General features: G+C 40.1%; 1 protein-coding gene across 3 annotated transcripts in view; it reads right to left on the reverse strand.

Annotated features, from left to right (window-relative positions):
* Positions 1-322: 322 nt before the first annotated feature.
* The window catches only part of FIG4 (FIG4 phosphoinositide 5-phosphatase), a 130641-nt gene continuing 106528 nt past the window's right edge, over positions 323-24435 (reverse strand). The window contains exons 24-25 of one of the 3 annotated variants that reach the window (XR_009506187.1): positions 21800-21913; positions 594-682 (exon numbers count right to left, since the gene is read on the reverse strand). Coding sequence is in view for 1 of the 3 variants with exons in the window: in XM_059941420.1 (XP_059797403.1) it covers positions 505-682 (178 nt within the window). In the remaining 2 variants the exon portion in view is untranslated. Of the gene's footprint in view, positions 683-21799; positions 21914-24435 lie in introns of all 3 variants that reach the window. The other 2 variants (XM_059941420.1, XR_009506186.1) reach the window with 2 other exon arrangements.

Consider the following 24435-nt stretch of genomic DNA (forward strand, 5'->3'; position numbering starts at 1 on the left):
ATAAATATTTCAGTGTTTATTTCCTAAGAACGAGGGCTTTCAAAATAACACATTTTTAAAATCAAGACATAAAGTTAACATAACCATCAGAATAAATTTTTAAAAATGTTAACTACAAAGAAAAATACTCTGCCTTCGTTTCACACAGGAGGAAAATGTTGGCCTGTTTTGCTTACTATGATATTCCCAGACTCTACCATAGGGCCTGGCACACAGCCGGTCCTCAATAAATACCTGTTAACATCTTAATGTAATGGTGTGATACTAGATTAACCACATTTCTAAGCGAAGTATTTCTAAAATAAAGGCAACGACAGCAAAATATTCAGTCATTTCTTTATTACCAATGATTTGTAATTCCCCAGTTACAAAAAGAGTAAAAGCCTTCTGATGTAAAGGACTGATGGGAAATTACCTTTTTAAGATGAGACAAACAAGTTAGAGCATAAGTAAATGGGACTTTGTTGGTCCCCCTCTGGGCCACCCTGGGGACGTGCTGTCTCTTCACAGGTAGCGGTTTCTGATGTATTCTCGGTACATGTAGGTGTCTTCTTTCCCCAGGGGCTGCATGATACCTTGACTGGCCTGGATGTGGGCTTGGAAGATCTCTGTAGATTTTCTGTCTACTTGTGGAGGCTGAACTTCATAGATGTTGTCTTGGGAGAAAGCTGAGATGGGTGTTCTATAGAAGAGAAGCGAGGACAGAGCTACATTAAAGAAAATAAAGGACCATAGGGACCTTGACCTCAAAAGCACTTGAGAGCCACTGACCTTGAACGAGTGAACTTAGTAATAACAAGTGGTGGTAGTGACCTCCCTGTTCCCTCTCGGTTGGCTTCCTCCTCTGCCTGAAAGAGCAGGACCAGCACTTGCCCAGGGAGCCTTCCCCGGCATGCAGGCTGGATGGGCACCCCTCTCTACTCCCGCAGCCCTGGGCACACCTATGTCTGTGTGCCCATCTGCCTCCCTCACATGACTGAAGTAACCTGAGGTAGGGGCTGTACAGACTTTTCGCTCTCTTTCCTTGGTACTTGGTATGTACTCAATAGTTTTCTTAAGTAGGACTTAGTAGTAGGGATCAGTGAAGTAGGGGATACTAATAATTCCTACCTCATAGGTTGATGGCAGGAGTAAATGAGTTTATATCTGTAAAGTGTTCCCTTAGCATAGTGCCTGGCACACTATTAGTGCTCAATAAAAGTGTACTATTGTTAACAATTACCGGTGCATAATTCCTTAGCTGCAATTCTGAAATCCTAAAAGCTGTAATAACCAAACGTTACTTTGCCAGCAAACCCTAACCCAATTGAAACTCATCTGGTGGTACAACATACAATACTCGGCCTGCTTCAGGTGAATATTAATGTGTTTATTTATCAGCCTCAGATCACACTGGGGATGTTCTTATAAGGTATATGCTAACACCCCCAAAATTCTGAATTCTGAAACACATCTGGCTTCAGATTTTTTGGATGAGAGACTGTAAATCTGTAATAGGCAGCTTCCTTCCTTTCTGGGGTGATTTGAAAAGCACCCAAGAACCTCTCTATTCAAAAATATCCCTCCATTCCCACCCCACCTAGACTGCCATAGTGCCTGAAATTTCCATCCACCCTTGGGGAAGGTGCTGTCTCCAAAAAACGCCTCGTCAAAATGCAGCTGGGTGCCTGACACACGCTTAACTCATCGCAGTGTGAGCACCTGCTAGTGATTACCTCCTTGGCAGGGGGCAGGCCCTCTAGGGATGAATCAACCACCAAGTCAGGTGTGCTGCAGAGTGCGTGTGTGTGGAAGGTCAAGAAGAGGCAGGCCGTGGGTAGGCGAGGATGGTACGCTACCCCTTGTGAGGGACTGGGGGTACAACAACAGCACCCTCCACCACTTAGCCCAGGGCTGGCCCTGTGGAGCAATAGGGGTTGGTTCTCCACATCAGGGTGCCAAGACCACAAAGAGAAAAGATCTGGAGAATCTATTCTGCTGGGCTGGGACCTCAGTCTTGCTCATGTACATCATATCAGAGGAACAGAAAGGCATCCTGGACGTCTGGCTGTTTGGTTAGCTGGGACCCCTGGAGCTGGGGGGGGGGCATTCCCTGCAGTCAGAAGCAGAACTGAACCTCAGACCCAGCTAGGACTGTACTTGCAACGTCAACATTTTGTGGGACACTAGGAAGGTGCAGTGAGCGACACACAATGGGAGACAAGAGGTGTCCGGTAAAACCCTCCATCCTCATAGGATGCATTACAATTACACTTAGGTCTTTCTTACTCTCCTAGAAAACAGTCAAGGTAGCTCCCTGTACTTTGCCTTTAGAAAACTAACACATCCTGCCTTGGCTGGAGACTCTGCTTAAAATCGTTGTGAAATAAAATACAACTAAAGGTGGAATATTCTTTCTGGAAGTCAACCTCAATTGTTTTGACCTTGGGGTAATATATTTAAACTCAAATTTGGTAAATGGCTTATGAAATACTCTCATTTTTCCAAAGCACTCTAATAATTTCACATGATCTTAGACTACACCCTTATTTAAATAAATAAAAACCAAAGGTTAGTGATTTACTCGAAGTTTAAAAAAAAAAAAAAAAAAGACCCAGGTGAAAGAATCCTGAGCTGAGTCAATTTGAATTCCAGCTTGGCAGCAGTGCTTTTCTTCAAAATACAAAAGTAACGTTATAATGACAAATGGTTGGGATGATTAATATATGAACTCTTTTTCTCAATTTTCCCTCACAAAATCATAGCAACTCTTCAGTCATGTACATAATTCAAAGCAAGATGCTAGAATTCTTTAACGGTTGTTAATATTCAGGGTCAAACCATTTTAACCTGAACACTTAAAAAGGAGGCTTCATTAGTGGTTTTAGAGATTGTCATCAAAGTGCCGGCCACAGCAACTCCTGAACCCCACCATCCACACCTGTCTAGTGTCTACACCCTCCATTTCACAGATGAGACATTTAAAGTCAATTTAAAAATGGGACTAATGGTTTCTGTGCTTTGAAGCCAGACCTTTGCCTGCAACCCTGTGTGCATTAACCCAAGAGCTTTCCGGCAGGCATCACACCAGAGAGATACCATCTGGGAACTAAACCTTAATGCAACTGAGAAAAGGAGAAAAGGAGAATCCAAGTCATCAAGTCATTGTTTTGTCCTTCAGCAGCTCAGCTGAATACACAGGTGGGCAGGCTGTAGGGGGGACAGCAGCAGGGCTGGGACAACCATGAACAGGGCCACAGACCAGCCACTGCCACCCACTACCTGGGGTTTCTTATCAGTAAATCAATCAGGAGTCCTCACCCTACTTCTCAGTAAACTGCTTCAATGCCCCGTGGAGTAATGAAAAACCATTACAAACACTCTAAATGTGAAATGTCAACATCAGCCTTAAATGGTATCAGACTGAGTGGCAGGTGGGTTTAGGGCTTCAACACCACCTCACCGTGGTGTTGATTTTGCTACTCGCTACAGTTTGAGAGTCTTTGGTCTAAGGAGACCAAACTGTAATCTAAAATGCTAAATAAAATCTTATTTGTGGTCAGTCAACAGCACTGAACATTTTTAAGTAGAAACTTTCTTCTTAAATGATATACTACCACTAATCCTACACTGAGCAGGCATCATTTAACACTTAACTATAAAGACATGAGTAGCAGTATTACATTTCCTAATGTCCTCACACTTGATTTCCCCGTTGGCTTATGCAAGGCAAGGAAGAAATATAAAAACATCCAAGACCCTCACGAGGGGCTGCTGGTGGGCACCTTGTCTCTGAGGGGCACTGGAAAGAGATGGAGGTAACCCCAATAACACTTCCAACACTACATGTAATAGTCTTTTTATTAGCTTAGATGGCATTTGTTTCTGGATGAAAAGACCAGTGTTTAAACACTAAATGATGTGGAAATTGTAAGACTGCTTTCTTTTATTCATTCCAGTAGAAAGAGATGGCTTATTATTGCACTTTCATGCTGGAAAAAAAGTTCGACATTTCTCTCCTATCCATAAACAGAATTTTTGTTTTCAGCTTCTCCCCACAGTCCTCAAAGGGATAAGACTTATTGCCCTTAATTCAAATGCTAGTAGTCTTTTTGGAGATGAATTATTATAATTACAAATTTGCAGGCTCATTTCTTTTTATCTACAAAACCTAGTCCCATCTTCAAGGAAGTCTCTGTATTTCCTCTCAAGGAACGTTGCAGTCTTCTTTAGTTCATTTATGGGCTGCTCAGTGTACTCAAACACCAAGGACTGATGACACTTAGCCTTAACTGCAGTTCCCATTCACAGAAGAGAAACACTTTAGACAGAAATTCATTAGACACACTACATGTTTTTGAAGAAGATCCTTATTGGTGCCCTTTTATGCTCTTTCTTAAATGTGTTATTATTCGTTTGGTTATACTATGTCATGTCCTATAATAATGGTATCTTACACTTGGATGCATAACAAAAGTTTGAGTCCCTTTAAAAGTTCAATTCCCATTGAGGGTATTTCTGACTTATACGTATTCAGTACCCAATAAGCATATGTTGGTTTGACAAGAAAATATTTAATTGGTCAGACTGAAATGTCTTCTGGATTTAGTAATGATATGACGATTTGTGGTTGGTGATAGAAGAACTAGATAATACTTGTATAATTTCAATAATTTTATACATGTGATACTCTTCCAATATGTTAAAATCTTATACTTTTTCTATGATGAGCATTTTGGCACACCATTTGGCTTTTCCAGAAAATTTAGTAATGGTTCTAATCACAGGATATATTTCCCTTCCTGGTGATCCCTTCTGTTGCTACCACAAACTCCCAAGTTTTCCCAAGGTCCTGTTTTCACATCACCAAATGGTTCTGTTGGTTCATGACTGAGTGACAGAATCAAAAGAATATTATAGCTGAAGAGGCCCTTATGGAAGACCCTGACCAACAGCCTTATTTGCAGATGATGGTCAGCATCAGGTCATTCCTCTCTTTACTTTCCTCTACCTTCTGGGAGAAAACAATCATTAGGGCAGGATCAAAGTTGATCAGATGCTCCGGTCTCAGTGGGGTAAAACCTCAGCAAATGTCTTAATAGCACAAGCCCTTTATTATTCTATTTGCCTTTCTGCCGGCTTTGTAATTTCTTTTAAGCAATAAGGGCTATTATTTCCTAACTGGCAGAGGGGCCTATGGCACACATTGCCATGCAATCATTTTTTAAAAAAAATATTTAATTTTTATGGCTGCGTCTGGTCTTAGTTGTGGCACATGGGATCTTTTGTTGTGGTGTGTGGGCTCTTCGTTGTTGTGTGCAGGCTTCTCTCTTGTTGTGGCATGCGGGTTTTCTCTCTAGTTGCGGCACACAGGCTCCAGAGCATGTGGGCTCTGTAATTTGCAGTGCACAGGCTCAGTAGTTGTGGCACGCGGGATTAATTGCCCTGCAGCATGTGGGATCTTAGTTCCCCAACCAGGAATCGAGCCCGTGTCCCCTGCATTGGAAGGTGGATTCTTTACCATTGGACCATCACGGAAGTCCCTGCAATGATTTTCTGTCTTTCTAGATTTTAATACTGCTCAGAGCCTTTAGCCCTCAGTTTGTGGGTGCCATTCTAACATCTTTTTGTGACCATCCATTGCTTCTCGTTAGTTCCCTTATTAGGTTGCTTGTATCTTTCCAACAAAGTATTCATACATTGAAGCCTAGTCACGAATCTATTCTACCAAGATGATACGGTGAGAATGTGTTTGCTTCTTCATGTTAAAAAGTCAAGATAATGCTGCATATTCTTCCCATTCAGTGTACAAGTATAGACACCTAAGTCCAAAATGTAGCTCTCAAATCATGCTTGTCCAATATGGTAACCATTAGCCACATGTGCCTATTTAAATTTATATTTATTTAAATTGATTAAAATTAAATAAAATTTAAAATTAGTTCCTCAGTAGCACTAGTCACATTTCAAGTTCCTGATGACCACATGTGGCTAGTGGCTACTGCATTGAACAGTGCAGTATAGAACATTTCCTTCATCACAGAAAGTGCCATTGGACAGACTGTTCTAGAACCTCTTTCCTGCCATTTTTTTCTCAGAAATCCTGAGTATCTCTTTCTAAACTCATTGCCTTTATATAATACGTCCCTGCATAGCACTTATCACTATCTGATCTTTTATTTATCTGTTTATATACTTTCCAGGATGTGAATTCTATCTTGCTTACCTCTTTACCCCCAATGCCCAGAAGAATCTTTGGCATATAGTAAGTGTTCAATAATTAGTCCCTGAATAAATGAATGGCGTCTGTTTAAGGAAGATGATTTTACCTTGGATTTCTAAATTCAGAACCTGAAAGCAGTGTGATTTGGATTACTCTAGAATCTAGAGTCTAGATGATAGGGAGGTATATGATTTCCAACAGAAGTCTGGCTTTTAAGTTCGTTTCCTCAGATAACCATAAGGTGGACGGGGCACTGAGGGGAAGCTGAGGTGCTTTCTAGCAGGGCAAAACTATCCAAGTAGCTCAAAAAACAAGGGTGAGGCAGGAGGGGTGCATTCTAATCCCCCTTTAGAGGTGAGAAAACAATGACTCAGATTAACAAACTCACTAAATGGGCTGAAATCAAGAGGAATGTGTCAATCTTCAAACCACCTCTAATAAAACGAAACAAAAGGCAAAATAAGTCCCTATATCCTGGGATTCTAGAAAGCAGGCTCCGCCTATGTAATTTGCTTTCATATACCCTGTCAAGCCAGTTTCAGTGTTGGAGATATGGGCAAGGACATTTGCTGCCTTCCACACATACGCATTGCCCTGACCCCCCAACCAAGGGCACTTGCATGTGTCTTTGGGTAGACATACATGACATCACAGTAAAGGCAACAGGCTTGAGGGGCAAACACTTATCCATGTATTAGGACATGAAACCATGCTATTAGCTGCTGATGACATTCTAAACATCATCAAGGTAAAAAAAAAAATTAATTTTCTTTTTATTCCTGCTAAAACAGCAAGTCTATATAGTACACACAAAATGCTATGAACCTAATGCATGATTTCCCCACAGTGCAATTAAATTTTCAGTCTTGTTATGCCATTGAGAGCTAATGAGCGAGATACAGAATAGTGTATAAATCTGATTCCTTCAAATCCAAACAAATTCCAAATCCTTTGAACAGCTGCTATTACAATGGGATGACTGTGAACCGTCCTCCATCAGAGATACTGGAAGAGAGGTTAGAAATTTCATAAGCAGGTTAAAATGCATTAAAGCAAATATGACAGTAATGCCAGTCCCTAAACAACCCACCATTAGAAGGAGCAAAAGGGGTGATGAGAAGGAACTGAAGAATATAATCGGTGATGATGGAACCTAAAATGTACAGTCTTGTAGACCAGGGGTGCAGGCAGCCTTCTCTGTATATAAGGCCCTTCAAAGGCTCAGCAGTAAGGAATTTCAGCTGCTTACAGCAGACGAGGTCTTTGTAGATTCTGATAGGAGAGGACTATGTCATTTGGTTATGGCGTGTGAGGGCAGCAAAGCTCTCATTGTGTGGGTTTCTCAAACACTCCTCTGCCTTCAACGTGTCAGGAGCCATGTCAGTGACAGGCCAGCCAGAAAGGCACTGCAGTCTCACAGAAGTTAGGATTTAATGCCTAAGCCTAAGCCACATTAACAAGAGAGAAAAGTTATTTATAGATCAAAGTACACAATGACCTTAATATATCTCAAAGAAATCCATGCATGTGAATGTCTAAGGCTGCTAAACTCTTTTTTTTTTTTCTTTTTTTTTTTTTTAAGCTTTACTGAGGTACAATTGACAAAAAAACTATCTTTTGAAGACTTATTTTTCATCAGATCAACGAGATGAAAAAAGTGTATGTATGTACATACACATACACATGTATGTTATGTACACAGACATATTTATATGTAAGTTATGCTTATATATACTAATATATACATATATTTTCTTTAAACATAACGCTGAGGGAAGGGCTGTGTGTGTGTGTGTGTGTGTGTGTGTGTGTATATATATATATATATATATATATATATCAACACTCCCCACAGTGATATACTTCAAATGAGTCCATGTGACCTCATCTTTACAATGTCCATTCTACTGTGCAGACACTGAAACAAAAGTACAGTTGCTTTTAACATGTGACTTTCTAGTTTACACTGTTATACATAAGAGCCTTAGAGACTATTACAAGCTTGTGAGAGTAAAGTTTTTGGTTAAAATGTCATAACATCACTGCCATACATATATACTGGAAAAAAAATCAACTAACAATGCTTACCTAATAGTTATCATGGAAAACTACTGTGCTTCAAATCTATCAATGCTTTTCACCTTTTTATTATAAAATAAGACAAATAACAGAAAACCACACAAAACAAACACACACGATTATTAGAAGGTAAACACAAGCTGGGTCAAGAAACAGAAATTTTGGCAGCCAACCCAGAAGCCCCTTCTATGTGCTCCATCCCCATCACAACCCCTCCCTCCCCTCATAAGTAGCCATCAACCTGACTTCTACAGTAATCACTTCTTTGCACTTTTAAAAAAAAACAAAGATATTTTTTTTCATTCAAATGTGCATCCCTAGACTATAGTTTAAAAGTGTGATTGGGCTTTTAATCTACGGATTCTCCCTCCTATCTTTTCCTTACAATTTGTCGAAGAAACCAGGTTGTAGAGTTTCTCTTGTCTGGGTTTTGCTGATGGCATATTCATGACGCAGTTCAAAAATGTTCCTCTGTCCTTTATATTTCCTGCAAGCCAGCAATTGGATCCAGAGGCTTGGTGAGAATTTGCTTCAATTGCTGTGGCGAGACCACAGGTGGTGGAGTGCTGTGTCATCAGGAGGGCCACAGTGTCTAGCTGTTTATCTTTTTTGATGCCCACAGTCATTGATATGAATGCCTAGATCCATTAATTCACTGGGGATTGCCAGATGATAATTATCTTATTTTTTTTTCATTTATCAGTTGTCACACTTTAAAAATATATTTATTTTATTTATTTATTTTTGGCTGCGTTGGGTCTTTGTGGCTGTGCGCGGGCTTTCTCTAGTTGCGGCAAGTGGGGGCTACTCTTCGTTGCAGTGTGCGGGCTTCTCATTGCGGTGGCTTCTCTTGTTGCGGAGCAGGGGCTCCAGGCGCGTGGGCTTCAGTAGTTGTGGCATGTGGGCTCAGTAGTTGTGGCTCGTGGGCTCTAGAACGCAGGCTCAGTAGTTGTGGTGCACGGGCTTAGTTGCTCTGCAGCATGTGGTATCTTCCCGGACCAGGACTCAAAGCCATATCTCCTGCATTGGCAGGTGGATTCTTAACCACTGCACCACCAGGGAAGCCCTGTCACACTTTCTTAAAAAGATTTTTTTCCTCATCTCTTGTTTGGTTACCCAACGGTACAATTCATATGATTCAAAGTCATATGCTTGATTCTGTGTCTGTTTTCCAGATAATGAAATAGTTCCTTATCATCCTAAGGTGACCAGATTTTTAAAAAATCATCATAAACTCATGGATTTAAACATATTTGATGAGTTCCATCCTACTGTAATTAATATCCTTATTGAAGTGCAAATTTTCCCATCTTTGTCCAGTGGGAGCCAGCATCACAAGAGAGTATCATACTGTATATCACTGCCCAGGAAAAGATCAAAATTCAAAATCTGAAGTATGGTTTCCATTGAACCCATATTGCTTTTGCCCCGTCGTAAAGCCCAAAAATTTTAAGTTGAACCATTGTAAGTTGGGGACCATCTGCGCTCCATTTTTTTTTTTTTTTCTGACATAAAGTTTTTTCTCTGACATAAAGCCTGAGAATAATCTAATTTTCTTTCCCTTAAAAGTCACTTTCTCTTTTTAGATGTCTAAAGGATCTTTTTCCTTTAAAGTCCAGTTAACATACTATACTGTATCATTTTTGGTCACTATTCTCAGGTATGTGTTGTGCTATTCAAATACGTAGTTTTAAGTAGTTATATTTCAGAAAAAAAAAATTTGGCATTACTGTTTTTAGTATTTGTTTTGTTCCCTTGCTTTGTTTTTCTTCATCAAGACTCCTCCTATCCATGCTAAATCTTCCTTGCCTATTGCCAATATTTGACACTTTCTCTTGAATCTTTTTCTTCATTTCTTTTTGAATTTTAAAGTTTTGTATTTTAAGCTCATTTTGAAATAGTATGCTTCAGTTTTGACCTCTTTTATCAAGTTGTCTTTCTGGCATGCTTTCATCGGAGGGATGTTATTCTGCTCTGTGTTCTTTCATTCTCCCAATAACTTTATATGGGTTTGGACCTCGATACTTTTCTGTTGCTCATTATGCAAAATTAAATTTTCCTGAACCTTTAGAATGGAGTGTAGTTCAGGAAAATCTAACTTGACAGAACTCCCTCTTTTGTTGTTTAAAATCATGTCAGCTTGCTTTCTGAGATTTCCTTTACCTCTTCTCTTTCCCCTCTTCTATCTGGAGTTTCCCTTTCCCTCATGCCTCCTGCCCAGTTTTGACTCCACTGTCATCACTTTCTCCTGGCCTGGAAGGGAGCTTTGGCCGTCCGTCGGGTTCAGGAGTTAATCTGGCCCAGACTGCCTCAGCTCTTTTCAGAACCCACCAAGAGCCCCTGCACTCACCTGGCACTGAACTGGGTAAAACCCCTCCCAGTTTCAGCTGCTGTGCTCAGATTAGCCAGCAGTCATTTCCAGTGCACTCCTGTTAGCTACTCTGGGGCTCTCCTGGTCTCAGGTCTGTCAGATGCCCTGCTGTCCCCTCCTGACTCCTTCCTCTCGTACAGCACGGACATCACGCAGGTCTTGTGGCTGTTGGCGGTTTACCTCCACCACCTGCTTATATTTTGTGATTTGTAGATAACTTACGCGGTTTGAGGTAAATGCTGCCCATGTGTATTTGGTTGTGCTCCCTAGTTGCTCTGTTTTATGTGATGACTCAGATTTAAAAAACTATGTTGCTGCCGTCTTCTTCCCAGAACCAACTAGGCATGTCTGTTTTTAAAGTATATTTTTCACCCATCCCCAAAGCTGGTCCCTAAATGTGACATATTGTTGCCTGCATGGCTATACTGTCCTTGCTGCTGAGGTAGGCGTTGCCACACTTCTCCTTACCCAGAGCTTTGCTCAGAGAAACTCTTTTCCAGCTCAACTCCCATTTCTACTCCGTCAGTACTTGGTCTCCTCAGAGACAGCTGAATACCACAGGGTCCAGATGTGGCTGCTATCCTAGTGATGCAGAGACTTGGGGGAAGTGCGGAGAATGTGGTAGAGCCCTTAATCTCGCGGTTCACTTACATCTGGCTAATCAAGCATTATTACAACTATGGCAGCAGAAAGAAGTACAAGTAGAGTTAGGAAAATTAAAAAATGACTGCCTATCAGCTTTACTTTTATTGCAGCTAATGGGAGATGGCTAGGATATCAGTTAGATTTGGGTCATGGGCTTAATGAACAAGGGAGTCCTTCCGATGGCTACTGAAGGACCTCACTCCATCATGCGAGCAGGGTGCTTTCACCATTCTTGCCTAGTGGCATCTGATGACTGCTAACACAAATGGCAATTGTACATTTCTGTTCTCTCCCTTTCTGGATAGTTTTAATCCTCCTTTGCCACCAGTGTATATTGAGAACACACAGGCAGTCTTTTAATTTATAGGTCACTAGATCACAAAAAGCCTCATCTGGACTTAAAGAGAGCTGCACAAAACCCAGAGATCCTGGACTTTGAGTGGGATGCAGTGATGTATGGGGGAGGAAGTGGGTTCTACTTATAGCAAGAGGAATATGCATAGATAACTGGGTAGCTAGCAGGGCAGACTCCGACAGATAACATAAATTAGATTCCTCAGTATCCATCTGAACTCCGCTTCCTGCATGCAGAGGCTGAAAAACAAAAAATAACATCCCAGAGTCCCTTGCAATTTGGGTTCAAAATGTGATTTAGGTTCTACCCACCACTTATACTCGCAGGAGTCTGATTTGGAACTGACTCATACGCGAAGAAGCAGCATGTAGGGTATCCTTTTTGCAGACTCTGGCAAAGGCAACGTGCTCTCGAGTTGGCCACCCCAGTGGCAGCTTCCTGATTATAGCTGAGGTGGCTGGTTTTGCAGCCAGCAGCTGCTGTGAAACCTTCCGGATCTAGGCAGATGCAGCAGCCACTCTGATGATTTGCCATGTGCTTTGCGGAGTCATTCCTGGCAGCTTGGTCTACAGTCTGTCTCTTTAGCCCTCTGGTGATTCTGAAAGCCACTGAAAATCCCATAATAAATCACTTTCTGTTTAATCTACCTAGAGTGGATTATGTTTTCTGCAACTGAACTCTGACCACATAGCCAGCCAACGTGCAAAAGCACAGGAAGCGCCAGCTCTTTCTTGCTTTAGCTGGGAGCAAGCACACGGGCGCCTAGGTAACCCTGTTCCTGGATGGTTCTAGCAACAAGGGGATACTTCCAGCAGTTGGACACATTTGTGTTCACTGCCCTAGGAGACAGAAGGGACAGTCTACTGCAAACACATATATGAGTGGCAATGGTGGTCCTTTTGATGTTTGGGCCATAGCTGTTAGTATTTTTATTGGTCCATGTATGGCAGAATGATACTCTTCTACATTCTGACAACTATAAAATTAAAATGTTGTTTGTGTTTTTAAAAGGACTTTTGGTTTTAGACAAAGTAAGGTGATTTTTGGACCTGAAACAGGTAAAATGCCTCTAATTTAGGATGCAATTTATAAGTTGTAGGATTTCCCTCCCATTTTGTAGGATATATTGTCTTAGTATAAAAAGAAATGCAGTTTTTCCTCTGTTTCAGCTGTGTCTAGTATTACAAACACCAGGAGAGCACCCAATGATATTTGGCTGCACTGTTTTGTAGGCCATAACGTGAACATTTCAGCTGCTGTTTAATGAGAGCGCACTTGGCTTTGAGCCACAGGCAACAGGAACTGGTTACCCTGCACAGCACTGGGTCTGTTCTGCCAGTAAAGGACAGGTTGCACATCAAGCCTGTAACAGCTGTTCTCAAAGGGCAAAGAATACAACTGCCCCTCCCAGAGTCATCCTTTCTCCCCGCCTGTACGCAGGCCCAGACTCTCCCTCAGGGCAACTGGTCATCTATCAGACATTTCCACGGTGACCTTTGGGAGCAATCTGTCCCTTCTGTCCTCAAATTTCCTGGAACAGCAGCAGCAGTGGTAACGGAGCCATGTTTCTCACTGTTGGAGAGGGAGGTCACTAATATGGAAAGGGAGACGGACGGAATAACCCCAGAGTACCTTACGATTAGAGGCATCAGTATGAATTTATGGAATTAAAGATATATATCTATATTTTATTTGTATTATACTTACAAATATATAATTTATATTATATGATATATATATAGTATGTATTTGTATATACATATATGTATATATTTGCATATGTCTGTATATATTTACATCTATGAGTATATGTAAATATATATATGTCCTTTGAGTGGGCCTGGGAGCAATGACACCCCAATGGCAATAGTGCCCACACCTTGGCTTTAATACCATTTTCCACTAAAAAGAACCTGAGGTCCTTGGAGAAATGACTGATTTCAGGGCTGGGGCAGGCAAAGAACATGATGAGCTTAGAACATCTTGTGCCAGAAATCAAGGATGTACTTAAAGAATGATGAGGATGTGTCCAGAGAACACAGGAGCCAGGCTGAAGGGACGCAGGTGAAATTTGGAACAATTTGAGTATCAAAATAAATAATGACAGTAACAGACTATATCCCATCGAATAAAACAGAAAACCAAGATCTCATACTGAGAAAAATAAGTAAATGAAATAATTAAAAGTTTGATGAAGAAAGGGATGTTTACATCATTTCAAAGTATCTCCCACAAAATATTCATTAATTAAAAGAGAGGGGGAAAAAAAAGAGCAAAAAGTGGAAAAGCCCAGAAGATTCCATTTTAATCAAGGGACTGAAATAAAGATGATTAGTAATGGCATGAATTGGAATTGTGTGCCACCTGATAGGATGCAATAAAAAGAACCCACCATCACTTCTGTGATATTCCTGCCTGTATTCATTATGTACTTTAAGCCAACGAACATTTATGATGTCACAGTTTCTGGGGGTCGGGAATCTGAGAGTGGCTTAATTGGGTGATTCTGGTTTTAGGTCTGTTATAAGGTTGAAGTCCTGCTGCTGGCTGGGGCAACAGTCACCTTGAGGTTTAACTGGGGCTGGAGAATCCACTTCCATGCTCACTCACATGGTTGGCAGGCCTCAGTTTCTCACTGGCTGTTGGCTACATGCTTCAGTTCCTTGCCATCTGGGCTTATCCATAGGATGTTTGCTTGCCCCAGAACAAGTGATCCAAGAGATCGCTTCTAAAACCTAACCACTTCTGCTCTATGCTCTTGGTCACAAAGATCAACTCTGGTACAGTGTGGGAGGAGACTGCATGAGGGTTTGAATAACAGGAGGTGTGGCCAATTTGAAGGCTGGCTACCAAACTGCCAAAGATAACCATGACAAACTCAGACTGGGCGCGGTTCTACGAAGTCATTAGACTGTATTCTTCAAAGTGTCAAGGTTATGAAAAATCAAGGAAGACTGGGGAACTGTTCCAGAATGAAGGAGACTAAAGAGACATGACAACTAACTGCAATGTGAGATGACGGACTAGTTCTTTTTGAGATTAAGGGCATTATTGGGACAACTAGCAAAAGCTTGAACGGGGTTGAAGGATTAGTTGGCAGCAATGTATTGCTGTTAATTTCCTAATTTTACTAGATTGTACTGTGATTTTATAGGAGAATCTTCTTTTTTATATAAAATACCTACTCAAACGTTAGGGAGAGACAGAATATCAGGTCTGCAACTTACTCTCAAATGGTTCGAGGCGGGGAGGGAAACATTCTTTGTTCTGTAATTGCAACTTTGAGGTAAGTTTGAGACTGTTTCCAAATTAAAAATGTATAGAAACTATAAAGACCTATGGGAGAAACTGTCTAAGTTAAGGTCGAAAATCCTAATTCTATTAGGTAGAATTATAAGCCACTGCTGTTTTCGTAGGTCAAAAATATATGAGTATTGGTAACTTCGTATGGTTCAACTTAATACAAGAACATTCCAACAAACTAATCAACATCAAAGACAATGAAATTTTGGATTCCAATAAAGAGGCAAACAATTCACAGGGCCCTTTCAAGGATCTCTCTCCTGCAATTAACTACTCTGTCCAGCACCCCCAGTATCTGACTCTCTGCAGACCACCTGTCAGCACAGAGAACTGCTGTAGTAGCTCCTATCCTAGAAATGATCCCTATACCCTCCTCCCAATGTCCTATTTCTCTGCAGCCCTCCACAGCATTTTTGAAATGGTTTCTGCTCCCCATGTTCTCTTACCCCCTTCCCATTTTTTCCTAAATTCACTGCAGTGGGCTTGCAAAGCTACCACCCATAAACATTTGCTCCTCAAGGCCATCAATACCTCCCTGTTAATTCCTCTGTATTCAAGACTGCTGCCCACTCCTTCCTTCTCGAAACATTTTCTTCTCTTGGCTTCTGTGAAACCACACTTCTCTAGAGTTTCCTCCTATTCCCCTCTTTGCTTATATCCTTGGCCCCTACAATTCACCCTCCAGAAAGCACCCATAGTCATCTTTTAGAGAGTGCATTAGAGCATGCCACTTCTCACTGAAAACGACCCCCCGCCAACGCCCCATGCTTCTCACTGGATAAATAACAGCGAAGCTCCTATGAGATTTGGCCCCTACCTATGCCTCACTCCATCCCAAAGCACATTCCTCTGGGCCTCTCTCACTTGGCTTTGTTTGCTGCTTTTTTTTTTTTTTTAGTGAAATGTTTTTGCTGTATTTTAATCTATATGCTTTCAAAAAATTGAAGTATAGTTGATTTACAATGTTAGTTTCTGGTGTACAGCAAAGCGATTCAGTTTTACGCTTACACACATATTCTTTTTCAGATTCTTTTCCATTATAGGTTATTACAAGATATTGAATATATAGTTCCCTGTGCTATACAGTAGGACCTTATTGTTTATTTTATATATAATAGAGTGTATCTGTTAATCCTAAACCCCTAATTTTTCTCTCCCCCCACTACTTTCCCCTTTGGTAACCATAAATTTGTTTTCTATGAGTTTTTTTCTATTTTGTAAATAAGTTCATTTGTATCATTTTTTTTTAGATTCCACATATAAGTGATATATTTGTCTTTCCCTGTCTTACTTCACTTAGTATGATAATCTCTAGGTCCATCCACGTTGCTGCAAATGGCATTATTTCGTTCTTTTTTTATGGCTGAGTAATGTTCCGTTGTATGTATGTACATCTTCTTTATCCATTCCTCTGTGGATGGACACTTAGGTTGCTTCCATGTCTTGGCTATTGTAAATAGTGCTGCAATGAACTTGGGGCGCATGTATCTTTTCCAATTATATGTGGTTTTCTCCAGATACGTGCCCAGGAGTGGGACTGCTGGATCATATGGCAACTCTTAGTTTTTTTAAGGAACCTCCATACCGTCCTCCATAGTGACTGTATCAATTTACATTCCCACCAACAGTGTAGGAGGGTTCCCTTTTCTCCACACCCTCTCCAGCATTTATTTGTTTGTAGACTTTTTGATGATGGCCATTCTGACTGGTGGTGAGGTGATACCTCAATGTAGTTTTGATTTTCACTTCTCTAATAATTAGCAGTTGAGCATCTTTTCATGTGTCTGTTGGCCATCTCTGTGTCTTCTGTTTGCTTCTTAAATATGCCAAGCTTATTCCTGCCCTGGTCTTCTGCGCATGTTCTCTCTGCTTTGAACACCCTTCACCAGTCATCTCAGGACAGACGCCTCCTCTGCATTCAGGTCTCAGTTTAAACCTCAACTCCTCAAGGAGACTTTCCCTCCAAACCTAATTTAAGCAGCTCCTGACTCTCACCTGCCCCAACCACTCTCTCCCATCATCCTGGTTTGTGCTCTTCAAGGCATTTATCCTAATATGAAATTGTCTTATTAGTTCAGTGCTTGTCTGCCTATCTTAGGACATAAATGCCTTGAGAGACCTTGTCAGTCTTGTTCTTTACTGTATCTCCAGTGTCTAGAACAGTGTCTGACACATAGTAGGTGCTTAATAAATATTTGAATAAATCACGTACTTTCTGCTAATGATGCAGCAGATGTCTCATGGCTGTGATAATGATAATTACAGAATCCTAGAGATGACCTTCCTTCCAAATCATCATATCCAACCTCAGATTACAAGAAGAAACTCTACAACACTGCTGGTAGAAGGTTATCCAGCCTCTACTTGAGGACTCTCAGTGATAGAAGAACTCATGACTTTTCATAATGGAATGTTTACATGTCATTGTTTTTTGAAATTTTTATTTTATTTTTTATACAGCAGGTTCTTATTAGTTATCTATTTTATACATATTTGTGTATACATGTCAATCCCAATCTCCCCATTCATCCCACCACCACCACCCCCATCCCGCTTTCCCCCCTTGGTGTCCATACGTTTGTTCTCTACATCTGTTGTCTCTATTTCTGCTTTGCAAACCGGTTCATCTGTACCATTTTTCTAGATTCCACATATATATATGTTAATATACAATATCTGTTTTTCTCTTTCTTCACTCTGTATGACAGTCTCTAGGTCCATCCATACATGTCATTGTTGATAGCTCTAATTGTTGAAAAGGTTTTCTCTTCAGTGACCCTAAATCTTCCTCCCTATATGTTCCACTTATTGATCCCAAAACAACTTGAAAAAGCCCTGCTTCACTGGACAGTAATTCAAGTATTACTTGAGGGAATGATCACATGATTCTATGCTCTGAGATAAGTACTCCCAGCTATCTCAACACTTCATGTGACATGAAAAATTAACCAAGCCTGCACATGAGAAAGGTCTGCAAAATTTTAGCAGCTTGGTTTAAGTAAATAAAGCCTTTCTAAGCATCTTATCTGAAAAGTAAAATGTAAGCATGCCCTTGGGTATTCAGAGAACATGATCTCATCTCTCATGGCAGTCTTTCTGTTCTCAACAGACTGCTTCTCTGCATCACGCTCTTTCTGATACTGAGGGAACTGCAACAATCACAGCCAGCCAGGCCCACAAGCATCTTCCCTGAGACAAAGACTTGTCTTTTGCAGAACATGTTTGTGAGTATATGTTCTCACTTCTGAATCAATTTTATATTTTAATGAGATGAGAGAGAACTTTCATGATGTAACTGTTCACTAATGAGCTTTGTGGCAAGGGCTCTTTGCTGAAGGCATTAAACAATTTATTCTATGAGTGAAAAAACAGTTTGGCTCTTATACCCCTTGGGGCTTTCAGTGTGTGCAGTGCAGTAGGAAGACCATCTGTTATGATTAAACAGGCAACATTCTAGTGCATATTTGTATCCTTCCCTGTGACTTCCGCAATACAATAAGCACTCTATGTAATTTTTTAATTTTATTGTAGTTGATTTACAATGTTGTGTTAGTTTCAGGTGTACAGCAAAGTGATTCAGTTATACATATACATATATTCATTTTTTTTCAGATTCTTCTCTCATATAGGTTATCACAGAATACTGAATAGAGTTCCCTGTGTTCTGCAGTAAGTCCTTGCTGGTTATCTATCTTATAAATAGCAGTGTGTGTGTATGTTCATCCTAAGCTCCTGATTTTTCCCTCCTCCCAACATTTCCCCTTTGGTAACCATAAATTTGTTTTCTGTAAGTCTGTTTTGTAAAAAAAAATTGATTTGTATCATTTTTTTAAAAATTAGATTCCACATGAGTGATATCATATGATATGTCTTTCTCTATCTGACTTCACTTAGTATGATCTCTAGGTCCATCCATGTTGCTGCAAATGGCATTATTTCATTCTCTTTTATGGTTGAGTAATAAACTTATGGTATATATATACATCTTCTTTATCCATTCCTCTGTCCATGGACGTTTAGGTTGCTTCCATGTCTTGGCTATTGTGAATAGTGCTGCTCTGAACTTTGGGTGCATGTATCTTTTCGAATTATGGTTTTCTCAGGGTATATGCCCAGGAGTGGGATTGCTGGATCATATGGTAGTTCTATTTTTAGTTTTTTAAGGAACTTCCATACTGTTCTCCACAGTGGTTGTACCAATTTACATTCCCACCAACGGTGTAGGAAGGTTCCCTTTTCTCCACACCCTTTTCAGCATTATTTGTCGATTTTTTAAGTAATGTCCATTCTGACTGGTGTGAGGTGATACCTCATTGTAGTTTTGATTCGCATTTCTCTGATAGTTATTGATGTTGAGCATCTTTTCATGTGCTTTTTGGCCATCTGTATGTCTCCTTTGGAGAAATGTCTATTTAGATCTTCTGCCCATTTTTTGATCGGGTTGTTTGTTTTTTTGATATGGAGCCACAGGTTGTTTTTTTTGATATGGAGCTGTTTGTATATTTTGGAGATTAATCCCTTGTCGGTCGCTTTGTTTGCAAATATTTTCTCCCATTCTGTGGGTTGTCTTTTCATTTTGTTTATGGTTTCCTTTGCTGTGCAGAAGCTTTTTTTTTTTTTTTTTAAAGAAGATTTTTTTTTAAAATTTTTATTTATTTATTTATCTATTTATGGCTGTGTTGGGTCTTCATTTCTGTGCGAGGGCTTTCTCTAGTTGTGGCAAGCAGGGTCCACTCTTCATCGCGGTGCGCAGGCCTCTCACTGTCGCGGAGCACAGGCTCCAGACGCGCAGGCTCAGTAATTGTGGCTCACGGGCCCAGCCGCTCTGCGCCATGTGGGATCTTCCCAGACCAGGGCTCGAACCCGCATCCCCTGCAATGGCAGGCAGACTCTCAACCACTGCGCCACCAGGGAAGCCCTGTGCAGAAGCTTTTAAGTTTAATTAGGTCCCACTTGTTTACTTTATTGTTTACTCTAGGAGATGGATCAAAGAAGATATTACTGCAATTTATGTTAATGAGCATTCTGCCTATGTTTTCCTCTAGGAGTTTTATAGCATCCAGTCTTACGTTTAGGTCTTTGATCCATTTTGAGTTTATTTTTGTGTATGGTGTTTGAAATTAGAACATTCCCTTTCTTTTATATGCAGCTGTCCAGTTTTCCCAGCACCACTTATTGAAGGGACTGTCTTTTCTCCATTGTATATTCTTGCCTCCTTTGTCATAGATTAATTGGCTATAGATGTGTAGGTTTATATCTGGGCTTTCTATCCTGTTCCATTGACCTATATGTCTGTTTTTGTGCCAGTACCATACTGTTTTGATAACTGTAGCTTTGTAGTATAGTCTGAAGTCAGGGGCCTGATTCCTCAAGCTCCGTTTTTCTTTCTCAGGATTGCTTTGGCTATTTGGGGTCTTTTGTGTTTCCATACAAATTTAAAAACTTTTTGTTCTAGTTCTGTGAAAAGAGCCATTGAATGAAGGAGTGAGCAAGTGAATAAAGGAACCAATGAATCAGGGGGTCTCAGAACTATTTGCTTCCTTAATTCCTTAAACAAACAAACAAAACTATAGAAAAGAAACATTTCTTCAACTGGTCAGGAATATCACTCCTCTGGTAAGGACTGAACAAAGCTATAATGTAGTAATGCCTTGGTTGCCTTAGTGCTGCATACGGATATAAACAGTCAAATATTCTACACCTTTTTAGTCTCAGGACCCCTTTATACTCTTAAAAGCATTATTTAGGATCCCAAAAAGCTTTGGTTTATTGGGTTATAGCTACTGATATTTACTGTATGAGAAATTTTTAAAATCTATTAATTCACTTAAAAGTAACAATAATAGGGACTTCCCTGGTGGTGCAGTGGTTAAGAATCTGCCTGCCAATGCAGGGGACATGGGGTTGAGCCCTGGTCTGGGAAGATCCCACATGCCATGGAGCAACTAAGCCCATGTGCCACAATTACTGAGCCTATGCTCTAGAGCCCGAGAGCCACAACTACTGAAGCCTGCACACCTAGAGCGTGTTCCACAACAAGAGAAGCCACCACAATATGAAGCCTGTGCACCACAGAGAAGAGTAAGCCCCTGTTCGCCGCAACTAGAGAAAGCTCACGTGCAGCAACAAAGACCCAACGCAGCCAAAAATAAATAAATAAATTTTAAAAAGTAACAATACAAAACCTAATAAATATTAACATAAATAGTTTAATGAAAAATATTTTCCAAAACAAAAGAAAATTTAAAAGGAAGTGATGTTTTTTACATGTTAGCAAACCTCTTCAATGTCTGGTATAAGAGAAAACAACTGAATTCTCAAATCTGTTTCTGGCTGAATCAGTCATAATACATTGTTTTGGCTGAAGTATAATGAGGAAAATCTGACTTCACAGAGACATGTAATTGGAAAAGGAAGAAGTATTTTAATAGTCTTCCCAGATAATTGAGGATATTTTTCTTTGATGCTACAGCAAAACTTGACAAATTTCTTAAAGGTTAGTTGCAGTGTAGAATCTGAAATCATGTCAATGAACTTTTCATGTGCTTTTATCTTAAAACCCATTGGTCTGTCTTACACTTGGAATGGGTTTTCTTATTCATGGATGATTTTTTTAATAGCGTGCATTGGTCATTTGGACAATATTGACTGAGTTATGAAGATCTTCCAAATGTAAGACATTTCATTACACAATATCAAAAAAAAATCACATTTGTTAAGATCGTTACCAATCTCACCAGTAAAACCTTTAAGTAAGTATTGCTAATGATGGTCGATATAAGTTTTCCAAAATTCTGATTTTGGCTTGAAATATCTAACTTTATCACTTGTAACAAATACTTACAATTGTTTTTCTTGAAGTGACAGGCTTTACTCTGTTCATTTTTGAAAAAGTGTCTGCCAAATACTCGTCTGAAGAACCATAGTTTGTCAGTCAGTCATTATTTTAATTGGTGTTCTGTGAAAAAAGTGATGAGCTCAGCTCTCACATGTGCTTTTCCTTGACAACCATCATATTTTGATATACAACAGAAGTCTTTTATGTGTATCTCCCATTTTGCCCCAAAGAATACTAGAAAGACATACATTTAAGGGTTGATACTTACTTAATAATTTTTATTGCTTCATTAACTGGCCTGTCTCCCCCCACCCACCCCCTTCCCAGGCCCTCGCCCCTTCCCTCATATGTCCGATCCAATGCTGAAAGCCTGCCTGGGATGGAGGTGCATTCATTATAGGAGCCAGGCCAGAGAAGGACTTGACTCAGTGGGGGCTGGAGGACTCCCCAGGAGTTTGCAAACCACATTTTGAGCCTCACTGCTTTATGCTTTTTAGTGTTGTCTTTTTCTTCCTTTGGTGGCGAGGTGCTAGTTGTCACTATTTGTTACTGTCCATGCTGCCTGTGGGAGGCTCCCCCACTTTAAGCTGCACCCAATAGGAGTATGGGTTGGAGAAATTCCAGCTGCCTGGCTCAGGCTATCATGTTACTGGACTTTGGGTTTAAGTCCCAAAGAAATGAAGTTGAGTCCCAGCTTTATCACTTAAGAGTTCTGTAACTCTGAATGAGCCACAGACCCTCTCCAGGCCTTGTTTTCTTAGAAAATCAGGGGACTGAGTCCAGTGACCCCTAAACATCTTCCAGTTCCCAAATTTCACAGTCCTAATATGCTAAACACACATGTGTACACAAATGGGACATTCTGAGAATGCTGTCTCACACCTTTCCACACAAATCTGACTGTTATCTATGTATCTCTAGAAGCCATTACAGATGGCTTTTGGGAGGAAAGAAGTATGTGAAGAATTCAGATGACACCAATTGATTTTCTCATGATGAGACTGTTGGTCCAAGATTCCATATGTAAAAACAAATTAAACACTAAAATGAAATAATAAACTAGTAAACAATAAATTCAATTTAATTATATCATCTACATGATATATAAATCAATAACTGATTTTGTTACAGCATGAGAAAATCCAAGAAGAATAATACCTACTGTGTTAAAACTGTTTGAAATAAGTAAAAGCAAAATCTTTGGACAAGTAAGAGTAATAATGAGTAGAAGACAGTATAAAGGACAAAGTTATTGGTCTGAGAAGCTTCAAATATAATTTTATTTAGAGTTCCCAAAAAGATACCTAAAATTATATTTTTGCTCTTTATCTAAACATTTACTGACATTTCTGAGATTATCAGAATTTTTTTTCCTAGCTCTCTATTACTGAAAGTAAATGTATCCGAACATATTAACTAGTCAATTTACTTTCCTATTTTCTAACCACATGATAAATGAACTACCAATTTAGCTATTCATCTTTTGAAATAAGCCTGAAAGAGTTTTATCTTTAAAGAGATATTATTTTGATGTACAATGCTTAAAAAGCACTGACTTAATTTTGACATTAAGTAATGAACTTCTAACACAATTATAAATAGTAAGACAAAATGGTTAAGAAAGTCAAGATAGTCTCAAGTCCTCTTTTTTCCTGCATAAGGACAGGATACATTTTATTCAGATATTCTGGGGCTTAATTAGTGTTCTGGTGACATCACACATACAGAATAGAAACTATGACCCTTTACTAATGGATGTAAACCATCTTATAAAGAGTGTTTTTGCAAGCAAATGGAAAGTGGGTTTGAGAAGGAAGATTTTTTTAAATGTAAAAATTTCCCTTCTTTCCAACTGAGATCAAACTGCCATATTTTTTTTAAATTGTAAGATTCTAAGAGTAAGTTAAATACAAAAAGAAAGCAAAACTTTTAGGGTTTCATGTATTTAGAAACAATAGGCAAATGGAAATCAAGAAATCTTGATTCAATTTTAGGCATGTTGATCAAGGAATTCTTTTGAAGAGCTTCAGCAATTTGAACTGAAAATAAGAAAATCATGGATCAAGATGGCAATGTAGGTTGTCCCCAACATCATCCCCCTCACAAGAAAACCAACTAGCAACTATCCTTAGACAAGTCACCATTGTGAAGATCCCAGAATCCAGGGGGTGAAGTGGAAGCACCCCCCCTGGACCCACAGAGACCAAGAAGGAAAGCATTAGAAGAATAAGAGGAATGGCTACACTCTGACTGCACTGCTCATCCCCTGGATAGTCACAAGGCCACACAAGAGGGCCCCCAGGTCTATAGTTTCTACAGTGGGGGAAAAAGCCCAAAGTAAACATCCAGCTCCCCCAGCCCTGCAGGGTACTTCCCAGTGGTTCCACTTGGGTCTCACCTCACAGGGATCACTGGGGCAATCTCTGGAGCTTGATCATGGAGAATCAGAGAGAAATGGAGAAGGGGGGCAGGGCTTACAGTAATCAGCACTCAAATCCTGGCAGAACATATTCCTCCCTGCAGCTACAACTGAACACAGATCCCAGCCAGAGGCTCTTTGCATCTGCAGAGCTGAGCTGGTGGCCCTGTCTGGCCAGAGAGCTCGCTGGGCAGTGGAAATAAAAGGATACTAATTAACACTG

Source organism: Balaenoptera ricei, chromosome 12, assembly GCF_028023285.1.
Source record: "Balaenoptera ricei isolate mBalRic1 chromosome 12, mBalRic1.hap2, whole genome shotgun sequence".
Lineage (NCBI taxonomy): Eukaryota > Metazoa > Chordata > Mammalia > Artiodactyla > Balaenopteridae > Balaenoptera > Balaenoptera ricei.